This window comes from Penicillium canariense (genome assembly GCF_028826845.1).
Source record: "Penicillium canariense strain IBT 26290 chromosome Unknown utg000002l_segment0_segment0, whole genome shotgun sequence".
NCBI lineage: Eukaryota > Fungi > Ascomycota > Eurotiomycetes > Eurotiales > Aspergillaceae > Penicillium > Penicillium canariense.
Window position 1 is genome coordinate 4,728,142 of NW_026622729.1, and position 12,255 is coordinate 4,740,396.

Consider the following 12,255-nt stretch of genomic DNA (forward strand, 5'->3'; position numbering starts at 1 on the left):
CAGTTACAACTCCGTTGGAGACCGCTTGCTGGAACGAGGAGGGTTGATCTCAACTTTTAACACTGACCCGTGTGTGTTTGAATGATTCTGTCACGAATATGTTTTGAATAGGATTAGTATCAATAATTATCTAAAGTACGCAGCGCTAGCTTGATATACCCTTAAGCCTTATAGTGACTGACATGCTTCAAATCCCGAACACATTTTTAGGCGATGCACATCTAATCTCTTGGTACTTAATGCAAAGGAAAGATTGAGCAAAGGTATGTACTTTTGACTTGACTCAACTCTTTCATCCTTAATTTCATGGCAACTATAATTATATAGGCAATACTTATCACAATAACTAACTGGAGTCTGGCCCAGCGTCAATGTAAATTTAGTACGGATCGCCCAAGCCTCAACTGGGGCTGAGTCTGGCAAGACACTCTAGTGAACCAACACTCCATCACCCCTGGCTTTCATCAAGATACCAAGAATGAGCAAAGATCCATAACTCGTTACATTTCATTCATTTGCACATTTGGAGAGGCGCGTAGGATAAACTGGATGTAATCAATAGCAGAGCGCTAAGGGATTTCGATAGCGCATAGCTTGCTGCGCAAATCACCGCGTGTTACAAGCAAGCAAAATGAAGTTGCTCAACAGGATCATATCGATTTAAAAATGGAATGATTGTCAATGGGTCTCCAAATACACACCGGCATATCGAAACTCCGAAGATTTCTGTCTTCGGCTTAACTTCCATTCTGTAAAGACTGACTCGATTTGATGATCCCTCCTCCCTCATTCCGCAACTAAGCCATTATGACTAGATTCTCTTCCTGCCTTTCTCCCGGGAATGATAAATACTTAGCACTGATTCCGTAACCTGCGATGCTTTACCACCCGCCTCCCCAGCCGCCTCTCCATCCGCCGCCTCCCCAGCCGCCTCCCCATCCAGGGTGTCCCCACCCCCCGTGCCAACCGCCGCCCCACCCAGGGCCCCATTGGTTATTCTGATTGTTGACTTGGGCCTCTTCAGCTCGTTTCATCATTTCTGGACCTAGAAAACCCCATGAGCTACATAAATACTTAAATTTAGATGATGTCACAAACCAGGCTCGGGGCCAGGTGCAGGACTCGCCAGAGCTGTTCCCACAAGACCAACTAGAGCAGTCAAATAGCTGAGATGCATGGTTTCGTTGGAACAATACTTTTATTATCTGCTCACTGTCCCGTTAACACCGGAAAAGTGAAATGGAAAAGGATGTTGGAACTCTGACCACGTTATCTTGAAAGCCAATTGATGAGGTGATTTGGCAGGCTGCTTTCTAGATGAATCTCGGAGGAGACGAGACCATTTTATACCTTTCATGTCAGGCTTGAACATCGATAACCCCAGCCAGGCCTTTATACTCCCATGTTAAGCACGCATAGTAGTCCTGGATATCCTCCGAGTGCTTGGGAAACATAAATAGTTAGGTAGCCAGTCACCGCATGTCCCATCCTCCGACGTTCACATATAGAACGAGCAAGCTAACTGATCGGTCCAACTACACTAACCCTAATCACGGTGATGCAAATAGATCACTGGCGTGTTTGGTATATTTCCCTTCTAATACCTTCTGCCCATTAAGCGTGGAGTATTAGCAACAAATTTCTTCTAAAGGCACCATAAACTCTGCTTTACAACAACTGAGAATAATCAGTGATTGAATGTGGGGGTAAATATACCGGCCATCTGCCCTTTGATGCGTCAACTAACACCTAACATGCAATCTCACTACCATCGATCATGGATATATTTTCTTTGTGTTGATCTATAATTTATCTACGGGGGTAGATACTGAGGGTGTTAAACCAGGCTGTCTAAGTCATTTGCCCTCCAAAGAGAAATAACGAATAAGCACTTAATTGCTTGACCTTGTCTTACATTAGATTATGAATCCCGAAGATACGTGTTTTCATTTGTCCCGTACGACGTGGCTAGGTGATCCTCTTGAACCCATTGCCTACGCACGAGGTCTGGTGAAAGAAATATTCTGACCTATCGTCAGCCATGATGGAAGTCGTGTCAGAGCCATGGAATGTATCCTTGTGTTCTGACTATATCCTTATGTATCCTACGTAGATATGAAGAATGCTCTAATAACACTATATATGAAAAGTTTACACGGTCAAGGATCACTGATCAGCCAACAAAAACCTTGAGGAGAGAAGTAAATGTAGCCTTAACATTGGTAATCAACCAAAATCACGTCAACTAAAACGGCAATCAATCATGCTTGATAACTCTGTGAGTCTGAATGGGAAAGGTAGCTCATGATATCCTGCATGACTTACTAGTCAAAGGCCAAAGCGACATTGTGGCTCTTCATGTATAATCTATCTGTCCGAAGGGAGCATGAAGAAAAATCCCCGACAGTCTCGGAGAGTATATCGAACCAAGCCAATGGCGGCAGATCCTACTATCCGAATTCAAGTTACTCTGATATTGAAGGGATATGGCTGTTGACGAGGGCTGTCAATTCAGCTTCGTGAGACAGCCCGCAAGTGGCTAACTACTCCTTGCTCGAACAAAGTCAGCCGACCAATTGTAGGCATCTCAGGTCAGCTCCGACCTCTCAGCTTCCACGAGCTGAATAGATAAAGCCGGGGATATGCCTCTGCCATGATAGCAAGAATATAAGTCCCGAGCGGACGAATGCGACTGGAAGAAGAATTGTATTATTCACCACTGCCCAGAAGTCGAATGCTGTCCATGCCCCATTTAGTGGTGTTTTTTCTTTGTGAATTCGTGTCCAATGCTATACTAACGAACGGGATCTCTGGTAGAGCCGCCAGCCACTCACAATCCCCATACTTCGGGACAGATGGAAATAATTGATAGGTGACTACAGTGTATGTATCCAACAAATGGACGCGCACCCCTGGATGCTGAAGAAACTGCGAATGTGCTCTTTTCGAGATGCTAGCCATTACAATTGCTGAATATACTGATGAGATTCGTCTGTAACCCGAAGATCCACATTCTTCTAATATCTGTCGATTCGATTGTTGCCATGCCTTAGCAGGCCCGACCGCCCGACCGCCCAGCTGCGGAAGGTGGAAGACACGACATGCTGAAGAACGACTCTTTGCTTCTTCACAGTTTGCGGAAGCCAAGGAGCCGAGGGAACTGAAGATCTCCTGCACGAAGCGTTTAGCGAGATTCTCGGCCGCACCACTTGGGGGCCGAACGGAACACAACCAGTCTACCGAGAGGATGTGGACATTCTGATTTACTCCTGGATAATCGTAACACCCCCTCGCCATGCTTTCCACGGTGCACACAGTGAAGGACATCGGTCCACTTGTTAAGGTGGCCGTTTATCGCTTCATCATGCGGAGGAACTGTTCCAGGATGGATCAGAGAGGTCCAACGCGAAACTTCCTGCCGTTCTTCTCAAATATGGAGTCCGAAAGACCCGTATACAGCATAGGCAAATGAAACACTCCAGATGGATTCGGCTTATATGAGGATTCCCACTTTGTTGACGCTTCACTGCCAGATGGGAAATGATACTGGTCGTCGCACGGCGCAACGCTTGTGGCTGCCGATCTTGAGAATTTGGTTGCGTCTCTGTCGCGCGTCGCACTGACAATTGGACAAGACGATCAAAGCCGCTCTCAATCCAAGCGTCGGGAATTAATAGACCCAGGCATCTGCAGCTGCTCATTTGCAAACCTCCGACGGAGCGAAGTGGAGGGAGGGCGCCCGGAAGCCCACTCTGTATGACTTCCTCCCAGTGACTTCAGTATTTAATATTCTGGGACACCTTGCACCTCAGGTCCGTGGAAATTATTGAGTCCACTTTGCCAACCTGGATCGCCAATCGTCGTCCAACATACCCCTATGTGAGATGACAGCGTCCAGCTGCTTCGCCAATCGACTTACCTCATCCTTTGTCTCAAGCGATCAGCTCGACTGGTACCCGTCAGATTGTCTCGGACTCGGCCAATAAAAAAAGGGGTCCACCGAAATTGCGCAACACAGTGGCACAGCCTTCGCTCAGCGACCGTTCGCACAGTGGGGAGGTGGCCATCATCAGAACCTCATCGGTATCTTCTATTCATCCAGAGCCAGGAGAATGCCGAGCAACTATCACCACACGGGAGTCTTGATTTACACATCGGAGCCGATGGCCTACAGAAATTTGAATTCGCCGACTACTCAGAAATCGCCTAAGAAGCAGCCCTTTGACTGGAATGGCTCTTGGGTATGGGAAATTTGTGGATCCGCTCTGGGGGTAATCTCCCTTGGCCTTCTCGTTGCGTTTTTCGTCGACATTGATGGGACCGATGATCGCTGGCAATACTCCTTCTCTCCTAATATGGTTGTTTCTATCATTACCGCCATTCACAAGGCTGCGCTCTTAGTCACTGTATCTGCGACGATCAACAGAGAACGAAGCAGGAGGATGAGATTGCCGGAATAAGATGCCAGGGGATGGAAATACAGGAGACGCAGGCGGCCGAACTGGGAAGGGCGTGGGAGACACAATAGGCGTTTGGTTACCGTTACTACATGGGTTTGGGGGATTTAATATGGCAAAAATGCTGTTCCTTGTGTATATACTGTTTCATGCACGAGGGCTGGCGTTCGGAATGCTCTTGCTTCCGCCGGAGAAAGCGCCTGCATAGCCATATGACACTAGTTATGCTGTATTAGGTTAATAGAGTATCATCGTCATTATCCCCTGAATCTATGAGTTCACTGCGTGGAGCTTTGGTATGTGATTCTTATGAAGTGCCTTCGTTTAGTATAGTATATCGAAGTGAAAAATGAGCGTACAGACGAAGAGTGTTCCCTATAATGCATTTTGGTCTACCGGTTGTATTGCTATAATTGTGCGACATAAAAGGCTATTCCCACCAAGGGAAGACCACATGACTCAGTATTAGTGCGAAGCTATCATGTTCATGCGTGCGGTGGCGAAGGAGGCAGTCAGGCACAAGAATGTTTCGCACACTCGGCATCTGCAGAATCGCGATATGACATGGATTGTAAGCGCTTGCCAGGATTTGTTATGAAATGTGTATTATAATAATTCTAAACAAAAACTCAACATAATTTCATGCATCGCATGACTATAAGATCATATATAGCATAGAGTAATGGCGGGTTCGAACGCATTCGAGGTTCCGAGATCCACGCTGATTGGGCCGTGCCTTGACACACATCCGTGCACCAAAACCTGCTTTTGAACCAAACCGACCGTCAAAGGACTCGGGTAAAACCGATTCTTTCCGCCTGTCCATAGATGGGCGAAGATCAAATCTTCGGATGCTTCAATATGGCCGCGATTGTAGGTCCTGATTCCCATGCGCGTTACCGCCTGGCGCAAGAACGCGAGTTTCGCAAGTAATGATGAACTACGTCATATGAGAGATTGATAAAGGCTGACCATGAGGCCCTCCCCTCGCCGTTAGGTATATACCGCGCGAATGTTCTGCGTCGCAGTTCGCTCCTTTCGATCATGCTAGTCGCCAGACTTTCACTCCACAGCCGTCGCCAGACCCGGCCTTAACCGTGTTTGCCCAGCTCGGCGCCATCCGCGTCGGAACCCAACGGGCCCTCGTCAGCCTCTTCGATCGCACTGACCAACATATCCTCGCGGAAGGTACGCCCTCAATAAATCTCGTTGGTGGAGGTACCCAGGATGAGCGTGACAAGCTGCTGCTGGGTTGCTGTGTGCTCCCTAAAGAAAGGGGTCTATGTCACCATGTCGAGGGCCAGCCAATCTCGGCGTGCATGCAGAGTGACGAGTCAGTTGACAAAGGCGCCTTGGTCGTTGCGGATGTGACCCAAGATCCACGTATCAAACGGAGCAAGCTGCTGGACACGCTATCGAACGTGCGATTCTTTGCCGCTGTACCTCTCATCAGCCCTCGGGGGCTCACAATTGGTTGTTTCAGTGTAATGGACAACGATGCCAGGCCTTCCGGTCTACCAGAACACTCTCTTCAGTTCATGAAGGATTTAGCGGGTACCATTATGAGGCACCTGGTGATGGGCTATTTTACCCACAAAAGTCGCCAGTCTGAACGGATGCTTGTCGGCCTGGGCAGTTTCAATGAGGGGAAAGCCACGCTTCGCAGTTCCTGGCAAGAGGTCAATGCGGAAAATCTCGGAGAATCGAAAGAAGGGCGGGTCAATCGCCAGCAGCAGCTTGCACAAGACAATGAGGAGGAAAATCCAACCACTCTTGTCTCGCCGGGCCCACAAAAAACAGAGGCCTTCTTGGGACTGCAATTGAACGAGAGCGGACTTGAGATAGACCACAGCCAAAGTTGTGTGGTCGAGCTTGAACCGACGGGTAAATCTATCCGAAGCGTGCTTACTGGTGAAGGTCCTCAAGAAGACTCGCACGAAAACAGTGTTAAAGAAGTTTTCTCACGAGCAGCAAACTTGATCCGGGAGTCCATTGGAACTGAAGGAGTGGTCTTTCACGATGCGCAAAGCGGTCGCTTTACAAAAACGGATGGTCAAATGGGCCACAGGAGATCGGATCCTGGCATTAACAACGATCCTTCAAGTAGTGATGAAAGCACTGATTCCGGCTCACCGATCAAGCGTCAGTCGACGTCTACTGGCCAGGAGACAGAAGAAGATAGTTCGCCCCTGTCCATATGCTTGGGTTTCTCAAGCTCGTCAAAATCCAGCATCAACAATGATACAGAGACTGGCCCGCCCTTTATGGTGCATGAGGCCCTGTTAATCGCACTTCTTCGCCGATACCCACGTGGAAAGATATTTACATATGATGCCAACAAGTGTGTATCTGATGAGAGCGATGGCAGCTCCCGAGAGACTCCTGGAGTCGATCCCCAGATGCGTCCCCATTTGCGACGGTCGTTCAGCAAGAAGAGCAGATCAACTTTCCAGAAAGACGCCCAACACCTGATCAAAATTCTGCCTGCAGCCCGGAGCATTCTACTGTTGCCGATATGGGACTCTGACAAACGAAAGTGTTTCGCTGGAACGCTGGTCTGGACGAATGACCCCGAATTTGTCTTCACGTTCGAGAACGAAATGATGTATCTTTCGGCCTTTGCAAACAGCATCACGGCCGAAATCAATCGTCTGGATGTGGAAATGGCGGACAAGTCCAAGACCAGGCTGCTCAGCAGCATCACTCACGAGCTCCGAACTCCCCTGCACGGGATCTTGGGTACTGCGGAGATTCTCAGCGACACGGCCATGAACGCTTTGCAGCATGGTATGGTTCACACGATTGAGTCTTGTGGCCGTACTCTCCTGGACACCATCAACAATTTGCTGGATCTCGCCTTCCTTGGTGAGAACAAGAATACTGGTGGCAGGGATTCGGGAGAGAAGCAGCGTCACTCACCCGCCAGCTCGGATGGCGGGCATCGCGAGCGAAGTAAAAGTCGCGGCGAAAAAGCTGCATCATCGCAGATCAAGTTGGATGCGGTGCTTGAGGAGGTCACCGAGTCTGTCTTTGCAGGATACAGCTTTTACAACCACCCCAAGATGCCGCCGCCCGCTTTGACTGATTCCTCATCACGCTCAGCCGGTAAAACGAGCACGTCGGATCAGGTTGGCCCGGGAGCCAGCGAGGTCACCATTATTTTTGACATCCAGCCCGAGACGGAGTGGGTATTCAACACCCACGCGGGTGCCTGGCGTCGCATCTTGATGAATGTCTTTGGCAATGCACTGAAGTACACAAAGACGGGCTATATTTACCTGGGACTGAAGGCATCCGAGAAAAGCGTCTCTCAAGACAAGACAAGGCTGAATTCATCATCAGAAGAGCAAGATGTTGAGTTCGAGGTCACGCTTAGTGTTAAAGACACCGGGAAAGGCATTGGGCCCTCGTATCTGCAGAAGGATCTCTTTACCCCTTTTGTACAGGAAGATTCATTGATATCTGGGAGTGGATTGGGACTCAGCATCGTCCATCAAGCTGTTGGATCCCTTGGTGGCTCGATTGAAATCAACTCCACTCAAGGTGTCGGTACTGAAATATCGATTCGGACTCCGCTCATGCGTTCGCTCGATATATCAGACGCTTGTTCGTCGAGTTCCGAATTCCACTCTTTGCAACAACATACCCAAGGGAAGACGATAGGGTTTTTGGGCTTCGGGTCATCACTTAACTCTCCGCGAGATAAGGCCTTGTATGAATCCCTGGAGCGATTATGTCACCACTGGTTTGGTCTTTCCGTGACGAACGTATCCTCCTTTCAGGGCGAACACCTCCACCTGGACTTCTATTTGGCCGTGCAAACTGAGCTGAACTGTGAAGACACAAAGGGAAGAGACCTCTTTGCCCTCGGAAAACAACTTCTTGGCGCAGACGGGAACGGCTCGCCCGTCGTCGTTATCTGCCAGTCTCCCGAGGAAGCGCATCACATGTTTGTAACGACCAAGAACCGCGGCGAGGAGTCTGTTTTCGAGTTCATCAGTCAACCTTGTGGGCCACGCAAACTGGCCCGCGCACTGAATCTGTGTATCAAGCGACAGCGCGATTCTCAGTCCGGTCAGTCTGGCCCTGTCGAACAGACTCGCTGGATAGAACTACCGGAATCCTCTCATCTGCCGGTTGATCTCGAGCCTAGCAACCCGCCTGACGAAAGGATGAAGATCAGCAAGCGACCGACGACTGAGACAATGGGGTCTTATCAAAGTGCGCGTCGTCGACTGCCGGAGGAAAAAATTCAGCAAGATGGGCTACAGAATGGGGCCCGTTCATCCTTGCCTGAGAATGGACTACAGGAAGACCTACATCACTCTAGATCATCTGTTCTCCTGGTGGACGATAATGACTTAAATCTTCAACTACTCTGCGCCTACACGAAAAAGAGCAATTACGAATATATGACCGCTCGCAATGGGGCGGAAGCAGTTGATATCTACAAGGCAAACCCCAGTATTTTTCGAGTTATCATTCTAGGTAGGTATAACGATCTTTCCTCGCTTACCTGTGGTGCAAGTTTTGATCTTACTAGACATATCGATGCCTATCATGGATGGCTTCGAGGCCGTACGCCAAATACGCTCCTTCGAGACAGACTATCGAGTCTCCTTGTCAGGTTCCAACCGAGAGATTCCACCTCCCGTAACCATCGCCGCTTTGACAGGACTTGGTGGGGCTGCTGCCAAGGAAGAGGCAGCTGCTTCTGGTATCGACGAGTTTCTTATCAAGCCGGTGAAGCGAGCAGATGTCCAGGCAATCCTACAAAAAATGGACCCTCGGTGCACTGATTAAACCGAAAATAGATTTCCCCTTTAACGCCCGCGAAGTGTGTCTCGAGGCATATAAAGATTCAGCATAAGAGATATTTGGTTAAGGAATAATGTTTTCCTTTCTAAGCATACTTTAAAGCTCTGTGATCCTGCTATATACTTTGTTCGAGACAGCATAAAGAAATTGGTATAATGAATATCACTTGATGATGCATCAACGCTCATGTGAAATTAGTAGAAGAGGCCTCCAATAAACTACATCTTCTTTAATGGATTTTTATGTGAAGGGCTGTAGCCAATTTGATCCAATCTAAGTAGGCCGCGAACTGTTTACAACTATCTTAGGGAAAAGGAAGTTTCACCATTTGATTTGCCATAAGGCTTTTTTCAAGCGGCCGAGAAGTTTGTTGAAATGGGCAGCTTTTGCCTTCGGCAGCTCTACTATCTCCATCTTCACCGGCCCTTGTGCCCTCTCCCTCGCTACTTTCTACCTCTCCCATCTTCCTCTCTTTTACTGCCAACATAAACCATCCGATGCTTTCATCTATTCTACTCAAGTAATCAGATAGTAGAGTAGCCCAACTGTTATGGGTTGCGGAGTAACTATCCCCCTTTTGCTCTCCATTGTCAAGACATCTGTAGTAGTGTAAAGTCCACTAAGGCTTATCTGAGCTTCTTCAAGTCTTAGAACACGACCGAAGTTACGTACAAAAGAGCAGAACTAGGACTATAGCTTGACTATAGGAAAATGTGGCTCGTCAAGGTTTACTTTGTTTATTTTATTTGGGATTATAGGAGCGAGAAAGAGGTAGTCTTTTGATAAAAAGTATAGCTACGTTTGTAGATCCTCCCTACTTTGCCCAGAATGAATAGTAATTTACAATAAACTGTTGGTAGCTGAAACCGAATACCTTGAACCGAATATAGAGAGAAAGGGATGCTATTTAGTGAACACGGCCGCTTGTTCGTCCACAAAAATCGATGCTTTTCATTATGGGGGATTTTGGCCACATTTTGTTCCATTCGTTGTGTATTATGATATTTTGAAATAGTGTCTCAGTATCTTCTATTGTGTCTTGATTATAAATAAAATTGTCCCTGCTGCGCTCTCATGACCCTTTGCCCCATTTCTCTTACTCATAGGGTCTTGCTCCCTTCGCCTTGTTCGTGCTACTCCTTTTGTCCTTAAAGTGCCCCATTATTCGACCGCATGTAATTTGCGTATAGTTGCTTAACTCTGGCAATTCGTCAATACCATCTTGTGAAAATTCCATCAGGGAATTGCCTACTTGAACAGTCATCCCCATGGAGTTGGCTAAGACGCACAATATCTAATGCCGGACCTTAAACCTTAGAACGCATTGGCGATCACACGCGATAACCTCGAGAGCGACACAAAAAGAGGCGCTTGTATTGGCTCTAGCGACAAGCGCGAAAATAGAGACGCGTTAGTTCTCCTATCCTTGTAGGATTGAGGAAGTTTCGAATGAAATCAGACATATTACCCCTGCAATATACCAGTTCGGAAATTAATGCCAGCATCTACACTGTTCGAATCCTTCTCAGACCCTAATGCAAGCCCACTAGTCCACGAAAGAAATAGTTTCGGCTGGTTGTTAGTCCCTGACATGACCTACATAGCGCTGGAAGACCCACAGGTCGCGCGCGTCGCGCGGCTCGCACGCTGCAGGCCTGTAACGATGAAATGGATAGAAAGCAAAAGAGGAAGAGATAGTTAAGTAGCTTAGGGTAAATAGCACACAACACATCACGGCCACCAATGACTATGAGTGGCAAAGTCATGACTAATACCGATCTAATTTGGAATGGCTTTCAAGTCAGGTGAGACGATTCTTAGTTACGTCATCTGTATATGGACAAGCTTCCGGAGCTCGCATCATGAGGGCCCTTCTGAAGGTTTTGGTTTTTACCAAATTGTTTTATAGGAGGCCACACCGAAATTCCCACAGCATGGAAACAGAAACAACAAGTGTCAACATTCACCAAACACTAGGAGGGAAAATGCAAAAACAGAGTTCTCAAGATTCCCATCCACATTATCCTTTCGAGCATGTCCATGCTCCTGCGCGTCCCCTGCCATCCCATCAGCACCACATGAGAAGGGGTAACGACACAGACACAAGAGATTTCGGGAGCCCCCACATATTCGATAGACTAGGCAGCATCTTACCTGGTTGGGGATTCTTGGCACCTGAATGCGAAGGTCATTCTCCTTCGAGAACGACGCTTTTAGGTCAAGGTTCTGCCGAATTTGCGACCGCTCCTCATTCACAAGAGATGTCTTTGCGTTTCTTTAAGTCGGATCAGGCACAAAAGATTCCTATGACGAACGACAAAGCAGAGGAAATGTTACAGACTTCGTTCGAGGATTATGGGAAATTCAGCAGAATCCTCCATTACGATGACAATAATACCGTTCGATTATACGAAAAGAAAGTACCAGTTTTTCAGCAAACCAAATCGACAGCAAGATCTCCAAAGCGGCACATGCTGACGAGATTGAGGCGGACTTCTATATCAAATCCAATTAGGGAACTCTATGCAATCAAAGTATTTCGTCACGCCCAAACAAAAACATTCTCATTGACAGATCTGCATAAAGGTCAAACTCGAACTATCTCATTATGCCACCCTAATGTTGTCCCAATCGTCGACATTCTATACGATGGACGCACTAGCCTTTGTCTTGTCATGCCCTACTTTGCTGGCGGCACCCTGCACTCTTTTCTTTCACGAAAAGAGAATCGAAGGGATAGTCTGTCTCCTGAACAATTGAACTGTTGGGCTATTCAAATCCTGCGGGCAATAGCCTTTTTACATGGAAATGATATTGCCCATGGTGATGTGAGGCCAGAGCATGTACTCCTCACGGCCCAGGGTGCAGTGAAGCTAGGTGGTTTTGGGGAAGACGAAGATACTGTTCGACAACTGGCACAACTATTACATGGGGGTGCTCACGCTTCATCTTTTCCGGCGACCAGCCCTGATGTTGCTCC

At 47.8% G+C, this 12,255-nt stretch overlaps 1 protein-coding gene across 1 annotated transcript; it reads left to right on the plus strand.

Annotated features, from left to right (window-relative positions):
- Positions 1–5,285: 5,285 nt before the first annotated feature.
- Positions 5,286–9,260, plus strand: N7482_004860 (putative sensor histidine kinase/response regulator; the record flags this gene model as incomplete). The annotated part of the gene is made up of 3 exons (XM_056686985.1): positions 5,286–5,330; positions 5,486–8,945; positions 9,001–9,260. 3 exons carry the CDS (start codon positions 5,286–5,288, stop codon positions 9,258–9,260), a joined length of 3,765 nt encoding a protein of 1,254 aa, XP_056545727.1.
- Between the last annotated feature and the right edge of the window lie 2,995 nt (positions 9,261–12,255).